The 26,148-nt window shown below is 35.7% G+C and overlaps 1 protein-coding gene across 4 annotated transcripts in view; it reads left to right on the forward strand.

Annotated features, from left to right (window-relative positions):
* The window catches only part of BBS9 (Bardet-Biedl syndrome 9), a 308,372-nt gene that overhangs the window by 159,309 nt on the left and 122,915 nt on the right, over nucleotides 1-26,148 (forward strand). For all 4 annotated transcript variants that reach the window (XM_062569543.1, XM_062569542.1, XM_062569544.1 and 1 more), the window contains one exon: nucleotides 1,615-1,837. In XM_062569543.1, coding sequence (XP_062425527.1) covers nucleotides 1,615-1,837 — 223 coding nt within the window. The remainder of the gene's footprint in view (nucleotides 1-1,614; nucleotides 1,838-26,148) is intronic.

The raw sequence follows: 26,148 nt of genomic DNA on the forward strand, positions 1-26,148 counted from the left end.
AGAATGCATATGAGAAAGATCTTAAAACACTAGAACACTATTCTTGGTTATATTAATCACAACTCGATACTCAAAGAGCTTTCTTTTTGTTATACATGGGTAATCGCCATGTAAAGAGTTATCTCAGTGTTACTTCTATGAGGTTAGATACCTCTGAGTGGTTCGAGGCTGTACCCTCAGAACTTCTAAAGTCTATAAAGACTATCGCCAAACTAAATTGCAACCAATCAGGCCTGCTGTGAGAGCAGACACTAGTACTGCAACAGTTGCATGTTTGTTCCCTCTACATGTAGGCAGCATATACAAGAAACTTGCTTGTATGTTGGTGAATGCCAAAGATGCAATGAGTCCTGAAAAGAACAAACCACAAAGCCCTTCATACTAGTAGCTAGCACAGCATAAGCTATAGTGTTGTCAGGAAAAGATATGAGTAGGCTTTGTAACTAGCTTGCAGTTGCAATCATAAATTATAGACCTTTCATGGTCTCATCATATAGTGTAACTTAAAGATTGCGGAATGCATCAGGATGACTTGATTCTGCATTGCATGCTACAGAAATGAAATAGGCTAATATGTAATATCTAATGTATAACACCTGAGAAATTTCTGCTATCCAGGATTTTTATCTGAAGGAACATATTTGCTTTGTTCGTGGCCATGAAAGCCGTAGTACAAATGACAAACTTGAACCTAAATTTTAAAGGTATTTTTTAAGGTGCTTTATGAGAGAAGAAGGGTTTACATGTTTTTGCTGAATGTTATTTTCAGAAACAAACACTTTATTTTGTGGTATTATGTATATTGAATACAACATGCTGAATATAGCTTTTCCTCCTGAGAGTTTTTCCATTGGTAGCTGCTTATTTTAAATGATGGGGTGACTAAATTGCTCTTCCCATAAATTTTTACAGCTTCACACTACTCCAGCTTAGAAATCTGGGTCCCAGTTTATCACAGCAGTCAAACACCTGTGCTAATGCCTTGGGCATCATAGCTTAAAATTAACTAATCTGTTAAATGGGTACTTAATATGGTAACTTTGGGTTACAGTCATGGTATTCTGTGTTACTGGTGTAATGCCAGGATTTTAGCCACATAGGCTAAAGGACATATAACTGAATACCTCATTTTTTTTTCTGACCCTAACATATCTTCAGTATATTATTACCATGCTGTATTATAAGGTTTGTATTTACTTCATAGTTTTGTTGTGAATTCCAAATTTTGCACCCAGAAAATTCTGCTTTTCAATTATTAAGAAAACCACTGAATTTAACTGTAACTGTCTCATCCTGTCTATGTATTACTTTTATTTTAATTTGATTTCTCAGTCAGATCCTAATAACATTGGAACTTGTTTTTTTCCAGGTTTACTAGGGTTTTTTTTTTTTTTTTTTTTTTTTGCTTGTACAGGCTGAAGAACTGTGTATTCATGCCTTTCATTAACCCCATTTTTTTGTATCAATATTGTTTGAAAGTTCTTAGTCTTTGATTTGTTACTTTACTTTTAGTACGATGCATCATATTACAGTTCACTTTTATCTGGTTATCAGATATCCAGATATATTCACTTTATCTATTCATTTTATCTGGCTTTCTTTTCTTTAATCCAGGGTTGGGAAGAAACTGTGGATGCTGCCATTTCTTACTTATTAAGAACTTGTTTGTCAAAGAGCTCTAAGGAACAGGCGCTGACTCTCACCAGTGAGTTGTGCATACCTAAAGATACTAGTAGGCTGAAGAAACATATCACCCTCCTCTGTGACAGATTGGCCAAAGGTGGTCGCCTTTCCTTAAGTACAGAGACAACCACTCAGCAAACTGATGTCATGCCAGGTAAGATATGAACTATATGTTTGTAATTCCAAACACGTATATTATAATTAAGAATAATGTACATTTGGTTGTGTTATGTATAGGCAGATAATTCTTTTCCATATCCTGTCAGAAATTGTAGAAAAATCTGGAATTTTTACACAATTTTGATGTTGCACATTTTCAGTAGAGTTGCTCTGCTTTTTTTTCTTTTAATCATGAGTAATATGATGCATTGTATTTCTGTTCTAACCAGTAGTATGAGTTAAATAATAAGATATAATGTATGAATGTAAGTTTTATCTGAAGTCGATCACCTACTAACTCTTACAGCACGTACGTATTAATGCAGCAAATGTACCTCACACAGTCACTATGTTTAAAAACTGTACAACTTATTTCTTTGCACTTTTCAACTGAATGTATGTATGTGTGCATTTATACAACATATGATAGAAAAGTGAGGAGTAAAAAAATATGCTGTGTCCTTGGTAGAGAAATCGTTGTGGCTGTATTACCCATTTCATGACATATGCATATGACTAATTACAGAGCAGTGAGAACATTGAATGCATAAGTCTGCAATTTTAGAAAGTGCCAATCAGTAGATGATGTCTCTCAGAAAACATGAAATAAAAGATGAATTAAAAGACCAAACTAACTTAAGCATGTGTTGAAGTCTGTTTCTTATTTGGAGATGAACATTGAGAAGATTTGGAGAGTCTTGCACAATTATTTAAATGAATGTCGTAGAATGATTTTTAAAAAATATTATACAAGTTCTTTTTTTAATTCACACTATGTAGTGGTAGTAAGCAGCTCTTTTTTGCAGTCCAAAGGCTACCATCTTTGTATGGTTGAAAGAAATTTTCTTCCTCTCTTTTTTTCCCCATGGGCCAGATAAATTCTCAGCAAATGTCAGACTCTCCTGATAACTTGGAAATACTATATTTTTTCAGCTTCCATCTCTGGATTAGGGTAGGAGGTTCCTCTCAGACCATATAATCTCACTAGGATCTTTGGCCTCAGTGACCTCCTTCACCTATAGCAGTCTTCACACCTGTAGGCGTGTGTATGCCTGTGTGCCTAATACTTAAAATTAAGAGTTCAGTATTTTGTCTTCACAGATGTTGTTTTTGATCAAGATTGTTGGAGTTGTTTTAATAGTAATTTCCTGTATTTTGTTTTCTTACATTACAATGAATAACTTAGTTCTTGGTTAACATAATCTGAGTGGCCTGTGCAATGTTTCAGCAACTCATTTAGAAGTCCTTGCTTATTACTATGTACAGCCCATCTTTGCATGTGCTAATTGAAATGACTTCATAAACTGTTCTATTTAATTATTTTCTACAAGTGTTATGCTATACCCATATCTGGAAATGGATTTCTAATCACAGGAATTGAAGAGGTGCGTTAGAATAAGTAGCGAATTAGATTTACATTTTTTTTCTTGGTATTTCTTTGCAAGATTTTATTTCCCCATAAAATACACGTTAAGTGTTAATTCATTTGTTAAACTTAGAAAAATTATATTGTTATTGTTTTTCCTTCTAAATATTTTGAGAAGGTGTGAATAGCTGCAGTTCAATTTTTTCCTCCTAAGTTAAGCAATAAGGTGAAAGGATTTAATATGGAAATTCAGTTCTGCCTATTGAGTAGTCTCACTGAGCTCAGTGGGACTGCTCACTTTGGTCATGACTAATCCTGATAGGAATAGGGTAAAATTTCTAAGAAGTGTAAACAACTTAGAAGAAATTCTGCACTTGATGAGGGACTTCGAGAAAGCAGTCTATTCATGCTTTCCATATTGTATGGATTAGAGACTAAAATTCAAAAAATTTTAAGCCCACTGTTTTCTATTACATGAGGCCAAACACCAAGAAGGTAAGAGTGACATATTAGAGTGTTTTTTCACGTTGTGGTACACATAGACAGCTATACTACCTTTCAAAAAAAAAAAAAAAAAAAAAAAAAAAAAAAAAAAAAAAAGAGGAAGCAGTACATTCCTCCAAGCAAAACATAAAAAATTTGACTAATAGCCATTAATAGCCATGTATTGATTAAATGTGGAGCAGGGTTAACAGGTTACATATGGTGAGTAGTGAAAAAGTACTTGTAAGCAGCTGGTTAAGATGTGGTCTAGCAATGTCCCCCCCCAACATAAACTGTTTTAGCTGTGCATGAAATGCCTTTTGGCCATGATTTACATTAAAATGAATTAAAATCTGTAATCTATATGTAGATTCCAGAAAAGGTCATTTTCAGAATTGCTAACTGTAATGTGCAGCCCTTTCAAATACCAAATCTCCTAATTAAGAATCAAAATTATGACCTAATTGGGCTAACACTTCAGGCTGTCAAAAGAAGATACCATTTAAAGAAACTGTGTTATAAAACTCAGTGTAATTTTCTTATTTTCATTGGGAGTTTAGCCTAGAGTCTGGAGAAGAGGGTTTATACATTGTGCATTTCCTTGTTGAGAAGGCCATGTATTTGGGAAAAGTACGGAGCTAAGATCAAAGATGTATTATATTTAAAAATATGAAATTTCTTTGTTTATAGGACAAGTCAGTGTAATGAAAAATATTTGTTTCCTATGCTTGGAACAGCACAGTACTTAAGACCTTACTTTCTAGCAGGATGTGCTGTATGCATGGGAGGCTTCTTGGGAGAATAGCGATTTTACTGAGGCTTTTAAAACATCCGTTTTTGTTTTGTGCTAGCTGTTTGCATTTTTGAGAAGTGTCAAGGACCCTTCAGACATTACTGAGCTGTAACAGCAACCAGGATTTTAAAAAGTTTAAAAGTTCAAGATGTTGTACCCTGAAATCTAGAGAAATCACCTGAAGCTATGTTGAAACAACTGGTGATTATCTGTAGGTGCACAACTAGTTGAAAAAGTGCATTTAGAAATGCAGCTATCAATATTTATAGTCAATCCAAGAATATATGCCTCAGATATGCTGTGGTCTCTGCTGGATCTGGTTTTATACATTATTTTCCTTAATTGCAGTGATGGAATATGAACATTAAATTTGTAGATTTACAGCAGCTAGAAGCAGTTTCAAACACTTTGAAAGAACAATAACTTCAGTGATCTTGATAAATTAGAGGAGTCATCTGAAGTCAGTAAGATTCAATAAAGACTGCAAAGGACTCTAGCAAATAAAAATCAGACAGACAAATCTGAAGTTGAGAAATAATTCCTTAAAGTGTTACCATAGGAGAGGATCTGTGGGGTTATACTAGACCAGCAACTGAATACAAGTTGACAGTATGATCCTATTAAAAAGGCAAATCCCAATTTGGGGATATAGTCATATGACTTGAATGAGGAAACATTTCTTTTTACATGAGGAAGCGTCAGTTGAAATTAGAGTAACACAATTTAAGAAAAACTTAGATGAATAGAATTCAGAATAGAGCATAAAAATTATAAATGACTTAAGCAATTTGCTTTCTCTTTCTCCTGGGGGAAGAAGAAAGAGGAGGTTGAGGAGGGACATGACAGTTTTCCAGTGTGTAAAATGCTCTTATAAGGATGATTAAAAGTTAATCATAATCATTGGCTAAACGTGATCATAAATTAGTGTACGCCACATCAGGCTGTATCTTGCACTGTGTTGCCTTTGGCAAGGTGCAGATGGCTGGAGCAGGGGAAAGGTGAGTGCTTGGGGAACCATGCCAACCTGCAGTGTGGGTCAAAGCCAGAAAGGTGCTGTAGACCACCCAAGTTGTCATGTACTCAGTAATGGGTGGGAAAATTTATAGTATAAATCCTGATTACCTGCAGTGAGTAAATTTTGTAGCTTTTCAAGGTCACTTATAATATCAACGAATTTTGCAGGATTGTTTTGATAACCTTAAGCGGTGTCAGCTGTGGCTGTTTAGAGACTTGTTTTAAGTCTTAGTCTGATTGGAGCTCTGCAGTACTGCACGACCCATATTTTGGGTTTCTCACAGCTACTCTCTGTCTAGAATGTGACCCTGCTTTTCTTGTAGTAGTCCCTGATGTACAAATCTCTCTTGCAAGTTGCATCTGTATCAATTCAATGCTCTGTTCAAGAGAGAAAAAAAATCAACCTTTTTCATAGCAAGGATTATCTTTAAATTAGGACTTTGTTTTTCTCTCAGACATCTTTTTCTCCTCCTTCTCTTCCTCCCTATTTTTTTTTCCTTAACCAAACTTCAATTATTTTTTTTCTCTATTTTGGTTTGGATAGAAGATCTTTGTATTGTGCTTTGTCAATTATTTTAATAATTCGAGCACTAGAAAAACTATTATTTATTTAACCTGCAAATCAATTACTGTGAATACTGTGCCATTGAAAAGCCTGTGCCACGGAATACCAAAGATGGTCATTTTCTGAGGTCAAACTGAGTCTTCAGAACAGAAATGATGCAGGAATATTTTGTATACAGGAAATAGAATTTGCAGATATTTTCCTGTCAATATAGTATTCAAGATTTGTACAAAGGTAGAGCCAGAAGGCACTCCAACTGCCTAATGGTCCCCTCTATGTTGTGGCTAGGTAAATGTATCCAGAATATCCTTGGCATGTATTTATCTAAACTGTCAAGCACCTTGCACAAGGTTGAACAATATCTCTTAATAGCTTGTATGTCTGATTCTCCTTATAGGAAGGTTTTCCTAAAACTTAATTTATGTCATCTTTCCTGCAATCCAACTTGTTTCTTGTGATCCTAATATAGAAGGTAGATGTGGCAAGCAATGCCACCTCTTTATAATTGTTTCAGCTTTGCAAGATTGTTATTAGGTCCCTTCAGGACCTATTCCTGTTTAATACTAACTGTGCCCAAATTCTTCTAGTCCTTTTCAGGATGATTTTTCTATCCTCCTTATTTTTTCTGTTTTCCTAAATGGAAAGAATGCCAGGTCTAATTGTAAAAACATGTGCTTTTAAGTTACTACAAGAGCAATATTCATTTTTTATATCAAACATAAACATTGCTATAGAATTTTAGTACACAAAGAATATTCTATAAAAAGACTAATAATAACTTACTCACTGATTACAGTTTGAAAACTTCTCTTATAATTTAAGTATTGTGGGCTGTAGATCACTGTGCGCTGATAGTTTTGTATAGTGCTCTGTATGGATGCAGAGAAACTTATGAAAGGGCTAATTTGTTCTTAGTCATACATGTCAGACAAATCTTATCTCCACAGAGGCCTACCATGCACTATGGAATGTTATTCTCACTTAAAGTGTTTTCCATATATTTTATGTAAAAACGTAAAACTTTTTTTCCTTATGTAACCATTGAAACATACTGGGTTTAGATACTTTTTCCTAATGTATTTTGAATATATTGTGTATTCATTAAGCTTTATAGCAATGCTTATTAGAGCTATGTAAGGAAAAGTATAATTTTATTCACAAAGCTTGCCATGTGCTATAAGTACTACAAGGATTTTGTGCACCTGAGGATTGGTAGATACTGACTGGTGGAATTAGTAGTCCACTGAAGTCCGTGGAAACTTTGTCATTGGCCACGTTAGATTGAACATATTATCTGTGATTTTTGTAATATTCCTTGTCTCTTTCCACTATTTCATGAAGGAGAGTAACATTTACAAAAAAACCTTATGTGACCTGGAAGACATCTGAAAATAACTGGGGATCTCAGGAATCTAAATCTTATTAAAAGTGCCTAATTCTTACTGAAAATCAGGTTACTGAGGACTTTTTCTTAAATGTACCTGGAGATTTTAAGGCATGTTTATAAATCACTGCAAGATAATCCATTCCCATTGACCTGAGTGTTTGAAGTGCTCTTAAATAGGAAATTGGCACAAACTCACTTCAACTATTACAATGGAAACTCTAACTCTTTTTTTCTAGCTTCCTTGAAATCTTATAGATTGATCATATAAAGTATCTTAAAAGGAAGATTTCCCCTGGAAGCGGATTCTTTATTGAAGGCTGAAAAAGTATTTTTTTTTTCCTCATCTGAGATGATATTAACAGATTGAAGTCTGCATTTAAGCAGAAAGATAAGATACATTTGTAACATTTTGGGGTATTTTGAAATTACTTGATTCAAATGGCAGTATAGTTAAAGTATCACATATATTAACCTTTATCTCCTTAAGTGCTCAAAACTCATATAGACATTTTTATCTGATCTGAGAATTACGTGTGTTTTTATTTTAACATAGTATGTATTTTTGTTCTCTTTTCCTGTGAAACCCGGGGTTCATGTATCCAGATAAAGATTTCTTTGTGGGAGGAAGCTGTGCATTAAAGCAAATCTGCCAGTGTTTGTTTCTCTCACTTTCAAAGATCTTCAGCTTTTATTGAAACTAAAACAGACCAATCATCACTGTATCTCTTTTTCAAACTTTCCCTACTTTCTCTCCCTTGGCAAAGGCAAGCATAAACATTTGGTAAAATGTGTACTTTTTCTCTCCTCTTTCTAGTTCATCCTTCTAGTATGGCTTCTCTTTGTTCAAGTTTCTCCATCTTTCCCCAATTATTTCCTCTTCCAGCTTACTTTTTCTTGTTTTTCTTCATTATGCTTCACTAGTTTCTTTCACTGTACTGTGCCCTTTGAAGTTCATGCGACTAGATAGTTTTGTTCACTGTGATAGTCAAGAGTAAGTAACCTTATCGCTAGCCACCTGAGAGTGCAAATAGCTGTGACTGTGAGAAGGAGCAGTGAAGGACAGGAGGACCATTTTCCTGGTCGACCGGAGCTGTGCCAGCATCAACTTGGGTGGCCAAAAGGAGTAATTGTAGAGGAAACCCTGCAGGACTGGTGTGGGCCTATCAGGCAATGAGACTCTAGCAAGGTTTGACAAAGGCGTAACAGAAACTAAATCCATAAATACCGTGATCATTGTGTACTTCTGTATCCAATTTGTGCAGCTCTGTGCAGGCTGAACTGTTGAGCCAGTTTAAACATAATTTCCTTCTCTCTAGCTAATTGCAGATAATAATCACAGAAGAAAATAATAAGAACAAAGAAGTTGTCATAGCTCTTACATCCCCTAACTTTGCCATGCACTTTTGTTGCGTTGTGTCATGCCAGCTACTAATGAGACATGATATGGTGCATAATGCAACATGATACAGTGGTGTAACTGTAACGTGACTTTAAAATATCCACTGTGAACTTCCATTTCTCCACACTTAAAATATTTTTACAATAATTTACCAGCTGCTCATGATGAACAGTTTTATCTTAATTTAAAAGCCTAGAAATAAACAAATAATAACATATCAAACCAACGTTTTAAACAATAACATATCAAATATTTTAAACAAACTATTTGGGTTCTATTTTGAGACTAAAATATGCCTCTTGCTCCAAAAAGCTGTTTTACTGAAAAGGAAGGGGAATAGCAAATCATTAGGGAGAAATTGGGAGTGCTTACAGCAACGAGATCTTGTGGTTGCTTAAGAAAGGCTTAAGAATAGCTTAGTGGAGCCAGAAACACAGATTCTTTGGCTCTCTGATACGAATCTTTACTCTTTATAATTTTTATTTCCATTGTAACTTTCCATTGTTTTAGAAACTTTGGTAATTTAATTCTATGAAAGGGAAAATTGAGCTATGCAGAAGTTAAGTGACTTGCCCAAGGTAATACTATGAGCCAATAACACCTGCATAAATAGAATTCAAGTATAATGCCTCACAATCTTATATACATTCAAGTATAATGCCTTAGCTGCTACATACAGTTGTTTTTATGTATTTTATGGTTAAAAGACAGGTTACAAATTTAATAGATTTTTGTAAGCCAGCTTGCCTGCAGCCTATTGCTGTATCATTCTGTGATCATATTTAAAAATGGAAAACTGAATATCAGACAGAGGAAGAGAGGGAGGAAGAGAGTCTCAGGAGGTCTTTAATTTGCATGAATTTAGTCAAATTCTATCAGCCTGCTGGAATCAGTTGACAGCTTTCTTCAAGTGGTTGATTTTTAGAGATTGCATAAAAAGCAGTAAAACACTTATATTTTTTTTAAATTGAAAATAAGGACCTGATAGAAAATAAATGCAGTTTTTCAGGACATTTTGTAGCTCTTGGTTTGATTGGTATGTTGTATGTCTCATTTGACTATTTCATCTTACATGTGTGACTTTTGTAAATATCCATTTTTTCAAGGTTCCCCTATTGTGACAAGAAGCAAGACAAAATGGAAGGGGGTAGCAACACACATGTTCATGCAGGATAATGATAGGCTTTTTAATATTGTTGGGAAATTCCTGTCCTCGGCTGATACTATAGCTGGCAAAAAAAACAGAGAGTAAAGGAGTTTAAAGGTTAAGATGACTAAAACAGTAACATTTAAAAAATGAATAATCGAAAGGGGAAAATGTCATGCATAATGAATAAAAAAGAAATCCCACCTGAGATTTGGGATTCGTTCATTTGTTATACTATGAAATTTAGCTGGCAGCATTGCAATTCCAACTTGTCTCATCTAAGTACAGTTGGGATCAACACATTAGTGCCTTGGTGCATAGAATCCTATTGCTGGCTCTTTGCATTGAAATCCATTAAATTTTAATATGTTCTGCTTGAATATAAGTGGTCACAAATGATTCATAATGTTGAGGTAAGTTTTTGATGAAAATAATTGTTTGTTGAAAGAATTTCCCCTAATGATCATGCTTATCATTGAGCTTCATGTTCTTTTTCTTTTTGTGTCCTTGAGAGAGCACAAGCAGAAGTTAACTTCTCTAATCCGCACTAACAAGTTAATTGCTTAAAATTATGGAATAGCAGTATGTTGCTGAAGGAAAAAAATATATAGCTCCTGGCCTTCCATTTTAGAAAACTCAACATCAGTAAGTAAAATAAACAAATAAATAAAGCCTAGATAGTTTTTTAGGGGGTTGTAACAAATGATGTAACCTATTTTTATAGAAAGCCAAATGTTTACTATAATACAACATTATCCTTTTATTTGAAAGTATGTTACTAATGAGGAGTCAGTCTTGCATGTTCGGTCATCCTTTGGGTTTCCATTTAACAGGTTTCCCTTGGTTCTGTTAAGTTTGATTTTCTGTGATGTTTCAAGAACCTGTATGACAGAGAGTGAGCCTTAATAGTAATATAGGAGTTATAAGTATTTGAAGAGCAGAATTAGCCCTGCGCTTTAGATGACATGTTCTTTCTCCTTTCCAGCCACTATTTATGACAAATAACACTAGCACAAAATTACAGCAATTATCTACTTTTCATAAATACAGCCTATGACAAAGCATGTTTATCCACAAGAAGGTATTGGGAAAGAGCAATTACAGAGGACTAGGAGGAAAGGGAGAAGAGATGATTTACAAGTCCTACCTCTTTTCTCTTTAAAATGCTGAAAGCACAGGTTCCTTGGGAACCTCCACATTTTGTTGGTTTTTTGTTGTGTTGTTTTTTTTTGTGCAGTATTTATCTTAAGTTGACTATAAGCCTTTCTTTTAACATCATATATAACTCAAGCCAGAATATGTTAGTGGCTTTCTCCCCAGTTTGTTGGGACTAGAAGTAATATCCTTGAGTCAACAGAAACAGATGTTTGCACATCAGGTAATGCTATGACGTATTGATCTCAGACATTTTGCACTTCTTACTCTGTTTTCTGAAACAGATTGAGTAAACGTGATTCTTCTCTTACAGTGTAATAAATTAGAGATGTTGTAACTGGAGTGGGTACTGTTCCACTATCCTAAACTACTTTGAGCAAGTGAACACAGACTGAGTTTATCTGCATGATTTTTTGCATGAGCCTACCACTTTTGAAGGGAAACTCTACTCCATGTTTTATGTAGTCCTCAGAATTTAAAAAAAATCACTTGAACTATGATGGTATTGATGTACTTTTCTCAATATTCTAGCCTTTTTAAAAGTAAGTAAAAATGTTTGTGTGCATGTTGATTTCTTTATTTACTTATACAATTGCATGATTAAAAAAAAAAAAAGAATGAGTCCCTGGAACTCCATGGTGATTAGCAATGCAAAGCCACATCTACATCACTAATACCAATTTGTAATGTATTTGCTCTTCCAGATTGCCATAAAGGAGTCTAATAAATCTAAAACTAGTGAAAATTTCATATTTTGTACATGCAGAATTGATTTTTCAATTACTTCAGACTGTTTTAGGGCCTAATCCAAAACTTGATGAAATCTATGGGAGTTTTTCCATGGACTTCAGTAAGCTTTGGCTTCGGTCCCTGGTTTTCATTTTTTCAGATAGATTTGCCAAAAATCTGCAGAGAACTAGGCACTTGGAAAGGTTTTACTTGCAAAATACAGCTGGTTGATTTGCACACAGAAAAATTCCCAATGCTTTTTGAAACAGAAAGAAATATTTTTAAGGACTTATAACTTTAGTAGGTAAAAGAACTTCACTTTAACATTTAAAGCAGAAGTTACTTGGAGTCCTAGACCAAACGTGACAAATTCTGTACCAGAAAGATTATATTTAAAATGCATAAATTCATGATAACAGAGCTTAAAAATGACAAATTACCTTTTCTTACCTCTTTTTTTTTTTTTTTTTTTTTTTTTTTAGGTTTTTTTTTTTTAGGTTTTAGGTTTAAGAGAGCTGGGACTGTCTGTCTTAATAAAGGATATTTCTTACTACAACTAAAAACTACACTACAATTAAAGAATAATTTGCTGAGGTTAACTACACCACTTTGAGAGACAAATCTCAAACTTCAGGGAGAGAATCAGATCTGTGCAGCTCCATAGGGAGGATTTCACTACCTCTAGGTGGTTGGATCAGTGTACCTAATAGAAGTGAGGGTCAGACTGAGTTTTTAGAGATTATATGGCATGATCTCTGCCTGAGCAAGGCATATCCCTTTGGATAGCAACCTAACCTGAAAGTAATGGTGTTTCAAGGCAGTGTGTTGGGTTATGAATGGCAGTCATTGAGGAGCAGAATCTTTTGCCATTCCCCATTTTGTTTTTGAGCAATCATCTTTAGCATCGATAGGACACAGATCTGGCTGCAGTAAAGCTCTTCAATAGCTACATTGTGAGTTGCCAGAGACTCTGGCCCATGATCTGATTGCTTTTTCACAGGGAGAGTAAGCATGGACCTCATCTTGAATCTGAGTGCTTGAGAGTGTTACAAAGTTGTACAGAGTCAGTATTGAATTTACATTATTTTTCTTATTTTTTAAAGAAGTATATCATTTTTGAAGTCACAGTTTTGACTGTACCTCTTTGTGAGCAATCAGCTTTCCAATAGCCTTCTATGATGAATGGCTGGCTGGGTGGGTCAGGGGAGAACACTGGACATTGTGTACCTTGACTTCAGCAAGCTTTTGACACTGTCTCCCATAACATCCTACTAGATAAGCTCAGGAAGTGTGGGTTAGATGAGTGGTTAGTGAGGTGGATTGAGAACTGGCTGAAAGGCAGAGCTCAGAGGGTTGTCATCAGTGGTGTGGAGTCTAGCTGGAGGCCTGTGGTGAGTGGCATCCCCCAGGGCTCAGTACTGGGTCGCATCCTGTTCAACATTTTCATCAGTGACCTGGATGAGGGGACAGAGTGCCTCCTCAGCAAGTTTGCTGATAATACCAAGCTGGGAGGAGTGGCTGATACACCTGAGGGCTGTGCTGCCATTCAGAGAGACCTGGACAGGCTGGAGAGTTGGGTGGAGAGGAACCTCACGAGGTTCAACAAGGGCAAGTGCAGAGTCCTGCACCTAGGGAGCAATAACCCTAGGCACCAGTACAGGCTGTGGGCTGACCTGCTGGAGAGCAGCTCTGCAGAGAAGGACGTGGGAGTGCTGGTGGATGACAAGCTGCCCATGAGCCAGCAATGTGCCCTTGTGGCCAAGAAGGCCAACAGTATCCTGGGGTGCATTAGGAAGAGTGTTGCCAGCAGGTCAAGGGAGGTGATCCTGCCCCTCTACTCAGTCCTGGGGAGGCCTCATCTCGAGCACTGTGTCCAGTTCTGGGCTCCCCAGTACAAGAGAGACATGGAGCTACTGGAGAGAGTCCAGCGCAGGGCTACAAAGACGATCAGAGGGCTGGAGCACCTGCCCTACGAGGAACGACTGCAAGAGCTGGGCCTGTTTAGCCTGGGGAAGAGGAGACCGAGGGGGGGATCTTATCAATGCCTGTAAGTACCTGAAGGGAGGGTGTCAAGGGGACAGGGACAAACTCTTTTCAGTAGTCCCGTGTGACAAGACTGGAGGCAATGGGCAGAAATTGAACCACAGGAAGTTCCACCTGACCGTGAGGGGGAATTTCTTCCCTGTGAGAGTGACAGAGCACTGGCACAGGTTGCCCAGAGAGGTTGTGGAGTCTCCTTCTGTGGAGATCTTCAAGGCCCGCCTGGATGCAACCCTGTCTACCATGCTCTAGGTGCCCCTGCTGAGCGGGGAGGTTGGACTAGATGATCTCCAGAGGTCCCTTCCGACCTTACTGATTGTATGATTCTATGATTCTTTGAGTCTACTCATGAATCTGGTGTGGATGGTTCAGCCAGTGTTCATATACTAAGCCAAGGTCCATAAATTTGTGTTTCCCTTTCCCTTGAATGTATTCAGATTCACCCAACTCTAACACTTTGATCTGGCATTAGAGCTGTAAAAATCTAATGAAATCAAACATGAGGCGCTTCATGATACTGACAGACTGACACCTTGATATGGGACAAGGAAATGCAAAAAGCTATGTAAACTTGGATTACAAAGGTTTTCATTTGGTTCAGTTGTATCTTAAGGCAATCTTCTCTTGATTAGAATGTTGCTAAAATACTAATAAAAAATAATGTGTAGTTAACCAAACAACTATAAAGCAGGCTTTTGTAGGACTATAAAAACTTTCAGCAAACTGGTGAAAACTGCAGGCTTAAGAGTTTCATGTGATTAACATGGAAGGATGCATCTCTGAGTGTTTGCAGTATACTGTAAGTGCAAATACCACAGCTGCGTGCGTTGCCAGTTGATCTCTGTGATTTGATGAAAGATGCGCTTTATTAATTCTGACCTTAACCAAAGCTTGACTATTATTCCACTTGAGAAAAACTAGTTAACTAGAAATTTGTTATCACTGAAAGTGGTGTTACTTCAAAGTTGGGATATGATTAGGGGAATGTTCCACTGTATTAATTGAGTTTCCATTTTAATGACATACTGTCTTCAATGTAACAATAAGCAGCTGTGCCACACTGCATTTCAAAGAACATTTACTCAACCCTTAAATTTGCCATTAGAGATCAAAGAGAGGATCTGATGTGTATGGATGATGAAGGATGCCTTAATTCACATGGATGGCTGAACAGAAATAGTGCAGCTAGAGGGTAATAAATATTATGAACAACCTTTTTTTTTTTGTTATGTAAGTTATGTGGTGCTGAACTATATTAAATTTTATAGCTGCACTGAGAAATCTTTCATGATATATTTTTAAACTGTGTCAGAGTACTGATAAGCATGTGTCTCTTAGTATTTATATTTTCAAATGGAATTTTGACTTAAAGTTTTTTTTAGTAAAAAGAATTGCTGATGACATTTTTAAAAGCAGTTTAGAAATAAATGGATGCTTATATGTAAGAATTAGTGGAGATTTCAGAGTGAAGTCTGTGTAAATGGTCAGATTGATTCCTTCTGATCTTATAATCTATTTAGATACATTTAAATTAGTAGCTCTTCTTGGTTTTGTGCTCTCTAAGACTGAGAGTGTCCTTTTCTTTTTTTCTTTTTCTTTTCTTTTCTTTTCTTTTTTTTTTTTTTTTTTTTTAGCAAAGTAGTCATTAGGCGTATTAAGTTGCTGTTTGAGGATACTTAAATGAAGTTATAAACTGGCATTCTCATTTGAATCAGGTCACTGATAAAGCAGACAATAATGTGACAGTTAGAAGTTAAGCAGGAGATTGCAGTCAGTGGAGTATATTATGCTGCTAGAGATACTGTGTCAGATTACTTGCTAAATGGTTGAGAAGAATGGAATTCTATAGAATAATGTGAAGTCGAATCATCTCAGAAGTCTTACAAGAGAAGTAAAGAGGTTTGGTGAGAGCTGTGTTGCATATTACAGACAATAAAATCATAGGAGCATAGAGAAATCCAGTCGTTCGAGCTAGAAGTCTTTTTGAAAGTATAACAGGCTCTTATGATGCCTGTGGCAATAAACTGCCCTGTTTGCGTACAGAGGCACTGTATCAACAGAATTAATTACTTTGCGATACTTTCCAAGTCTGAGATCAGTTCATCAGTTCTGTTTGATTATTTCGTTCAACTAGTTTTTGAGGGAAAAAATGCTTGTTGTACGATCTTCTTACAGCAGATTTCCCAAATATTTCACAATAAAAGTTACAGGTATCTTTCTGCCAAAAAAGAGCCTTTATTTTTGGTTCCATTTGCAGCATATATAAAACACCATTTTACTCTGGTTCAGTGTAAAATTGATTCTCATGTGGATAACTTGATTCTGTCTGACTATTGAATTGCAAATACATGCAATCATTTTGATTAGTATAGTTACAGGATATATTATAAGCAATGTGAAGAAATACAGAAGGCGTTACAATACTCATGCGTAGTCTACTCTCAGTGTCAGTATGTGCTATGTAGAACATGATACTCCTTCGAATATTTGCTCTGTGGTTCACTGAAATGTAGGAAGCTTTCAGTAACGCATCGCTGTCAAACAGATAAAATACTTCACTTTGTGGGTCAAACCTGTCCTCTTTTAATGCAGGCTTGCCACTTCAGCAGGTGGGATCATGAGTGGTTCGTAACGAGCGGTGAGAGAGTGATGATTATTTATTTGCAGACCAGCAATAAGGTTATACTATGGAGAGAGTATTTTCCACTAGCTGTCCTGGTCTTTCTGGCTCTCTGCTAAGACGAAGGAAAGATCTTTGTTGTTTATGCTGTTTGATTATGTTGTAATATTTTTGGCAAGTCAACAGTTTCAACCTTGGTAGAATGAAAAATGAATATTTACAGAGGTATATACAGTTTAAAACTCGGCATGACAGGTTGCATTAAGAAATTCTAGGTTGGCACAGCATTCTAGTCCTTCTGAACAGTGAAATAATTGTTTTGATCAACAAGATAAAGGTGAAATCCTGGCCCTCTTGAAGACACTGGGAATTTTGCCATTGACTTAATTCAGCCAGGATTTATGTATGTTATTGTTTTACTCATATTCACCTAGTCGATGCTAACCTACAGGCTTAGCAGAGGACATAACAGAGTACTGTGTAAGTTCGCTTCACAGGTTGAATTTACTCCTTCAGGTAGGACTTCATTGGGTGTTTGGACAGAAAGGAAGGAACAGGTGATGTTTTTCTGCTATTATCTACTGCAGATTTAGTGCTAGTAAAAAGGAAAACACAAGTACTGAATTATATTTTAAGAGGAAAAAGAACACAAGGTTAAGGGATTGTAAAAGCCTTATTTTTTGTGTAATTTTGGCACAATGAGGAGAATGCTATTCTCTTGTCTTCATGGGATAAAAAGTATAGAGAAAATACTAAAATTAAATTGAATTTGTTCTTATTTATTTCCACTGAGTTCTGTGTAAGATGCATTCAGTGTGCATGTTCCAAGCCCTTTATAAGTGCTGTTAACCATTACCATGAAACGTGCATTTAAAATATTAAGCTTCCCCTAGTATTTATTCTTTTGGTTGAATTCTTCAAATGAGGAGAAGCTAAAAAACTTGAGGAAGAGAAGTAGTACAAAGAATTTAATGTGCCTTGTTAATTACAACAAAAAGTAAATCAAATACAAAGAATCTAATGGTACTTTATTGCTTACAATGTAGGCTGTAACAAAGAGGACCCCCAGAGTAATTGGTTCTTAACAAATTCAGCCAATTAACCAGTGCTCAAAAAATATCACAAGTGTTAGAGGATTCACAGGATAAAATGAACAGCCTGCTATAAGTAGCCTTTCGTATTTGAGAAAGTGCAGGTGATGCTGCAACGTGTATAATATTTCCATAGTCAATAATAGCTAAAAAAGAATTATTTAACAATCCATATCCTTGTGTGTGCACTTAAGCTATGGGTAGATCGATTAAAAAAAGCATTAAGCCTGGTGCCAGCTGAAGTTATTGTACCTACAGGCTATTTGACTACATAACGGAAACTGAATCTGGATTTCAGTGACCCCATTTAGACAAATCATTTTCTAGGCAATGTCTTTTCCAGTCTCTGCTTTAGTCCTGGGTCATTTGGAAAGGGAAAGCCTATACTCTGTTTGTAGGGTTTCTTGTTTAGTATTTCTAACAAAAAGAATTTTTTGGCATGTGAGAGAAGTATAGTTAATGTGTTAATGTAAATGTTTTAGTAGTTAATAATCATTTAATCCTTTTATTTAGTGTTACTATTACCAGAATCTATTTGCGAAATGGTGATTAGCATACATATAATATTATATCAGTAGGTGGGAGTATTCTCCAATAATTTGTCAAGGTAGCACTGTAATGGTCTTTCTAGGATGAGTGGATGAGCAGGAGCGCAAAGCCTGCACAGCTCTGCCCTGCTGTATCGATTCTGTTCCCTGCTGGAGGCTGGGGCAGAACTGGGTCATTCCAAGTGCTGGCGTTAACTCTTTACAGTGGTTCTCTGCATGCTTCTTTTAATTAGCAGTGACATTAGGGCATAGTGAAAGGGAAGCTAGAAAGGTAAGAATGTTGCTTTAAACCCTGTACCCTGCTGTATACGTCTTCTGTTGCAGAAGAGGATAAAGCTTGACACTTCCCAGTATCCCACATGTGCTTTTCTGAAAGTGAGTTTAAAGGGAACTCTGCTCATGTCAGGAAACATTTCAGTTGAGTAGCTTGTTTTGACTAAAGTTTGGATGCATGAGAAATGTTCATGAACATGGGCTGAAATGATTGCTCAGAAGTTTGTTAATTTTTTAAAAATCCAATACTGTATTATCATGTGCTCGTATTTTTGTCCATTTCAGAGTGTTGAGGAATGTGTTGCGTTATAGGTGCTTGTTTGATATTATAAATTTTACATGAGAAGGAGAGAGTGCATTACTTTGTTGAGTATGAAAACGTAAACAAAATTTAAAATCTACAGAAAAACTGAGAGAACAGTAGGCCCAGGCAGTGGTTCTTGGAGCTACGTACTGCGTTCCTTTCTGCTCTGTGCTCCAGAACTGGCAAATGTGTTCCAGCTTCTCATAGACATTCAGTCTATGGGTCAGGCCAGAGGAAGACCTCTAAAACTAGAACAGAGCAGACAACAAGCCTCAACCTGAGCTGTTTTACTTTCTATATAGCCCACTATTGCTTTCCTTCCCTTGATATTATAGACATAACCAAATTAGACCGGAGGGGTACTTCTTGACTAATAAAATGTATCCTTAGCCTTTGGCTGTTGTATGTATCAGGTCAGTAAGCTTATTTATATATATAAAATAAAAATCAAGATAATTTATGAGGTTTGTTTCAGACAAACCTCATAAATTTCACCGTTGTGAAATTTGGGGAAACTAAGAAATTGTTAATGCTGCTGTTAAACTCTTCCCTTAAAATACACTATTAAAAACAGAGTAGATAACAAAAGCTCATAGGTTTGATGGCAGCAAGCTACATTTGTGTAGTATTTTTGGTTTGTCACTCAGTGCAGGTATTTGGACTTAAATGTTTCAAGTGTGTACAAGTAGAGAAGGAAAATATACATGATATATTACAGCTGTGACTAGAGGGACAGGAGAAAGCAGAGGTGGAATTCAAAAAAAAAAAAAAAAAAAAAGGGTAAGGTATTAACCTTACCTTAATGGTAAGATATTAGCTGTGGTGGGAGAAGCAGTATCTCTCTTTATTTTTTTATCAATAGTTTCATAGGGAAAAGTTAAACAAATAGTTTAAAAGCATACCTATATTTGCAAAAAGCTAGTGTGGTTTCAGACTTGTTTTAGAATGTGGAAGTCAGCCCAATTTCAAATTGTGCCTAACTTGCTCTTCCAAACTGATATTTGGGGTTCTAACCTGGGTATTTGTGCAGAGCTCTGTAACACAAAAGTAATAATATTTTGAAGTTGTACTGTGTAGACATAAACTGCACGAACAGGTAGTAGACCGTAACAAATTTCTTATACCTGTTTGAAACTCTTATCTATTAACTGGATTGTTTGTGAATTTCACACGCAAGCCTCACTTACTGCTGAAAAGCCTCTGTATTGAGAAATCTGTTGTTTAAGTTCTCCTTGTACAGAACCCTGAATATTGCTATCAATATGAACAAGAAAAAAAGTTGCAGTATCTAGGAAGGTCAAAATAGATGTCCAGCTTCACAGTTAAGGTAAGATTGATCTAGAAGAGTATTGCATGAAAATATGGCATATTTGAGGCAAATAGAATATCAATTGGTTTGTTAAATGAATACGGAAAATGTTCATAAGTTCTATGGGATATAAACACCAAATTCAAATTATGAGTGACAAAATTTATTTTTAAGTGACAGCTTCTTATGCAAAGGATTTCATAAATGATTTTGATTGTAGATCCATAAATTGCTGTGTCTTGAAGCATGTGGAGCATTAGTTACTGATGAGAACAAAATTTTGATTATAACACAACAAGGTCAGAATGCAAAGCTATGCAATAAGCCTGTGATTAATACTTCACTGTCTAAAATAAATGACCCTCCCCCACACACTTTCTCATTGCTTCATTTTAATGTTAAATACTTTCAAAGACCCTTTGGTTGGGCCAGCACTGAACTTTTTGCATGCCTAAGAGCTTCTTTTGGTTACCCTGTCCACTAGAAGACATTTCTTTCTCAGTCCTGTCTCACCAGCCTTCTCACTAGCATGAAAGAAAAGCAAAGAAAAACTCTGTTGCTCTTTAGAAATGCTGTATAATATATACTGGGTTGTGATTATTGCAGAAGCATTGAAGTCCGTCAGTTATAAGGGATGCAGTGCCTCTTCTCTATACACTTGTGTTCCGTTACTGGAGTTACATTTGACCTGTTTTTGTGTTCAAGAATGAAGGATTTGCTAAGGCTTGGAGATGATGGAGCCTTACTCTTCTTGGAGGTGGCAGAAGAGGTAATGGATAGAAGTTGGAACACTGGGAAATCCTGTTAGATATAATATGGTAAAATTATTTTTGCTGTGTCAAATTCTGGAATGGGTCATGCAGAGAAGTTGTGGAATCTCCCTCTTGGAGATATTCGAAACTTGACTGAATATGTTCCTGAGCAACCTGATCTAGCTAAACCTGTTTTGATCAGGAAGTTGGACTAAATGACCTCCAGAGGTCCATTGTAACACAGCATGATTCTCATATGTTCAAAATATGAAATATTTTTACTTTTAAAAATGGATATGCAGGACATGTTGCACAAACCAGTAAAAATAGCTCTAAAACCTTATTTTTTATCTTTTCTTTCTTTTTATTGATTGTTGTGACTGGGCAAAGTAATCTGTAAAAGTCTGTCATTTCAATTCATTCTTTTCTGCAGTTTTAAGTTACTTGACTAATGTTTTTATTGTATATCTCGAATAGCATGTTTGTTCCTTTAGTCATCAGATTGCTTTCTTTTGCTTATACCCTCCTTGAAGATGGTTGTACGGATTTCTAAATTATACTTTATTTAAAATATATGTTACAAGATTTACGTTTAATTTACCATAGACTTTGTTCAGCTTATACTAATGTTGGACAGATACAATAAAAATATGTTTTGGAATTGGAGGGAAGGGGCTGCTATTGTCATACAACTTTTACCTTGTATTTTAGCAGATTTTAGGGTATTCTGTCATAGTTATCAAAATTGTTTTTAAAATGAATAATTCCTCCTCCTACTTGAGGTAAAAGACGATCCTTAGAAATTAGAGAGTTGATCTAGAGAGTTAAATAAAGCATACAGCATATAAATAGCTGATTGAGAGCATCTCCTTATTCCACTTGCTTGGTGACTTATTTAATTTAGTATTTTGGACAGTAGCAGCACTGTCAACGTTCTTAAAGGATGAAATAGTACAGTTAATCCTGTTACTTCCCATATAAAAAGCCACTTTGTTTCAGACTTGGTTTTTTATTATAAAAACAGACATTGCTTTACCAAAAAGAAACAGGTTGGATTTGAACATAGTTCTCTTTAACTATCCTTTATCTTCTAGTGGTTGTAATTCATCTGATGACATTAGCCAAGTTAAATCTCTCCCTCCTGTCTGAAAAGCTTAGTGTCAAGGTTCTCCCAAGTGGTAAGAGATTTTTGGGAGCACAGTTTTTCATATCTATAGATGCCTAGTTTTCAGGCAAAAAGTATTATACAAAATATTTGCTTCTGTGAATTGTTAAGTCTTTCATTCTTAAGCAAGAAGAAATATCCAAAATAACTTCAGTAAAGGAATATCAATTTTATTTTTCAGTTTTATCATTTTCATAACATTTAGACACCATTGTTGTTAGAGAATTTGCATGTTGATTTACACATTGATGTGTGGTGATATTGAAAATCATGAAATTCTATCCACTTTCTTAAATAAAATTTGCTGAGTAAGAAGAAATTTTTCTAATGAGAGAGAAATTTGTGTCTGCAGGAGATACAGTTATAAAGTATTATATGCAGTTGTGTCCTCCAAATAAGCTAAATTGTGGTTCCTTTTAGTATGATACAATTAAAAGGAACCTTTTTCTTTCAGAAATCTAAAACTTGTGTATTGATGGTCATGGCCTTTTTAACTTTCAGTTGTTCTTTGATTTGCCAAAATAATGATGTTTGCAGGCTTCTGCACAGCAGAAAAATACTCAGGTTCAGTCTCGATACGGTGGTGTCAGGAACCATCCTGTTCTTTTTCTCCTAAAATCAGTTGCATGTTTTAGCATCATGAAAAATTGACCTAACATAAGATAACATTTGGATTAATTACATCAGTGGAGTAGATAGTAAATAAAGTATTAAATACTAAGGGGATTAAGATAAATATAAGACATTTAAGTGACTTATTACAATATTGAAGCAAAGACAATTCATAATTAACATTTGGTTAGTTCTTAGCTCCCAGTACAATTGCTGAGAAAGCAGAAGGTTACAATGTACAAAAATAATACACAAGTTACAATATGCTGTCTTCAATATATGCAACAGAAGAGCATATTTCCTGAGCAGAGGTTGTATTTCAGGTGTGGAAGGGAACTTTTGGAAGATAAAATGGAGGATATTCTTTTTCTCTTAACAACGCTTTGATTTCCTAGAGTTCTCCATTGGGTACCCAAAGGAACTTCACCAGATATGTGTTCACTGTGTTTCTTTCGGTAATGTTAGAAGAGGATGCTTGTATCTCTGTTTATTTCATTAATGTGTCTGATCTTTTTCCAAGTAGTATCTGGAGATACAGAACAGCGGCTAGTTCTTTAGCCTCTTACAAATTTAATGTCTGATTATTTGTACTGAATTTCTGCATGTTGCATTTTTTGTATTTTATGGTTAGATGTCCATCCAAATATAAATACATAAAGTTTGCTTACCAAATACCTTAGAGAACTGGAATTGTCAAAACTACACTTCTTAAGTATTTCACAGCATCTCTGCTTGTTTCAGCAAAAGATTTTGATGACAGCTTGATTCCAGAATCTTTACATTTTTTTTTTATTTTCCATTGAGAACTAGTTGATTATTTGCTACAATTAATTAAAGTAAGCAAATAATCTTTATTTTATGATGAAGAAATTTATGATTCAGAAACACTGAAGTTCTGTATTAGAATGATGTAGTTTAATCCCATTAAATTAAAACAACAGTGGAGTTGTTTACTCCCACTCGTTCTGTTTGGGGGCTCTTTAAGACTCTTGCTCTTCTAGTGGGTCAGAAACCTTCTAATTTCAACTCAAAATTAATTTATGATCAGTTCCTTCTTGTTTCAAGTGTGTCCTTTATTTTACCTTACATGAAAGATTTCTGTCCTAATTATATTATTGATAAAGATGAGCCCATTCTGTTTCCAGTCCTCTTGGCTTAGAAAGAGTGATCCCTTACTCTCTTATCCTTAAGACAGGTTGCTTCTATATCATCATAGTAATCTTTAACTGCATTTGTTTCAGATTTATTTAATCTTTCGTGAGCATGGTAACAAGAACTAAACACAGCATTCCAGATGCCTCACCAGTGCCGTGTTCAACCCAGATGGATTTCAGAATTGCATTTACCTTTTTCATGGTCATCACAATCACACTGGGAGACTGTATTGTATTGTACTGTATTGTATTTTTTAATTTTGACCACTTCTATGACTTTCGTATCTTTTCTGTTAAGGCAGCTGCAGTTGGTATTGAAATCTGATGCTGGTGGTCTATAGCTAAAGTTTGACACTACTTTCAGTAAACCATTTTTTAGTCCTTTTCCAAATTAACCATTTCTAGTGCTACTCTTGGCATGGCCCATCACATTACTGCTATGAAGTATTACTGTACCATTTTTAATTTTGTATTTCTAAACAGGATATGTCTTGCAGTATCTGCCTTTGGGTCCCAATCGCTATTCCACTGTCTTCTGTTATCCACATTATATCTGACTTTGCATCTGATGTCAGTATTTCTGTTCCTCTTTTCTGTTGCCCAAACTCGAATGTTACCAACTAAAATGCTTTTTCTTTGATTTCGTTCTCTTTCCTACCTGGATAATGAATAAGCCTTTCGTTATGCATCTTTCTGATTACTGTCGCAAGGCTGTCTCAGTATTCCAAAAGACCTTGCGCAGCAAATCCTCAAGTGGCAAATTTCCTTATCAATTATTACATATTCACAGCTGAGACAAAAATCCTGATTTGAATAACCTCTATTTCTGAGTTTTCTCTCATCGTTAATGACTTGTTAATATTATTGCGCCTAGGTCAATATTTCTCCATCTTCTTGAGGGTAGTTAGTTATTTCTGCCTCCAAAGTAACGAAGGTCTGAGGTGCAAATGTATGGCAGAGCACTTGGAAACGCTCATAAGTTACAAAACTGCAAGCAAACCACAAATATCTGCTGTCTCTTCAAATTTTATCTACAGGAAATTAGGACATACTCTTTCTTCACTAGTAAGTCCCAGATTTGTGTGTGTATATGTATACATGCATATGCATATAGACAGTGTGCATGTATGTGCATGCATGCATCTCTACCAAAGGGATCATTACCTGATTAATTTTTAGATGTAACTAAACAAGTAATTTCTAAAGATCTACCTACCTTACCACTGCACATTACTGAAACAATACAATAAATACAATCTCAATGTGTTACTAAAAACATCTTTGCTGCAATTAATTATATATTTTGTAGATACATATGGATATATACATGCACAAAATGAATTTATGTATGTAAACCAAACCAATAGCAGCAAAACCCTTGCACATTCTCTAACTCCCCCAAAAGGTATCAAGTTGAGCTTACATTGCTGAAGGAAGAAAGTTATGTTGCAAATATCTTGATGACAGTGGATTCTGTAACTTCTGGTGCTGCAGTATTTAAACATTTGAAGGAAAATCCTGTATAGCTATGCTAAATGCAACTGCAGTTAGAGAGACAGTGAATAAAAGAGGGAGAGGGCATGAATCCCAGTCAGAAAGCACCAGGTGTTATGTTAGACAGTGTACTTCCAAAAAATTACAATGATTTGTATTGTTCTGGTATTTGTCAAGGGTTGCTATTCCCCTTGAAAAGCCCTTGTTATAAACCAATTTTTTTATACTGTTACATAAAGGAAGATGGAAGTCCTCCAAGCACTACACAACTGAATAATAATTACATCTCCCAACACACATCAGAACACAAAGAGCACATTTTTCAACTAGTCCAAGCTCACCAGGTGAACAGGTTGTTGGATGAAACAGTAGATTTAAGTGGTTGAAGCGCAACTGTCTTTATTCATGTGCTGTTCATAGTGAGTAAGAAATGAATTTTGGTAAATGTTAAATGGCCTTATATAGTTTACTGTTATTCTGTGCTCAGTCCTGCTTTGGTAAGGGCACTACTGAACGTTCATTTTGATTGTGTTCTTGGCTGAGTGTCCGATAATGCTCCTTTAACAAAAACAGCTGTTAGATCTGTTCTTAGCAGTGTGTTCCCGATGCCATTCCTATGACTTGCATACCACATGCACTGAACCACATCCTGGAAAAATGGCCAAGATAATTTGACAATTTAAATGGCATAGCTACTCTCATAAAGAGATTGTACTGTGAAAGTACCCTGGGCTTCCTGTGTCGAGATTTTAGAAATTCAGGCACATTCAGAATATTTGAACATGCTGCGAGATCAACAAAAGCCAAGCAAGTGGTGCAAATTATCTCTGTGGAACTCTCAATAGTTGCAACTTATTGTAAGACAAAGTAGGGAAATTATGAACTGGTAGTTTCACTAACAAACAT

Source organism: Rhea pennata, chromosome 2 (genome assembly GCF_028389875.1).
Source record: "Rhea pennata isolate bPtePen1 chromosome 2, bPtePen1.pri, whole genome shotgun sequence".
Taxonomy (NCBI): domain Eukaryota; kingdom Metazoa; phylum Chordata; class Aves; order Rheiformes; family Rheidae; genus Rhea; species Rhea pennata.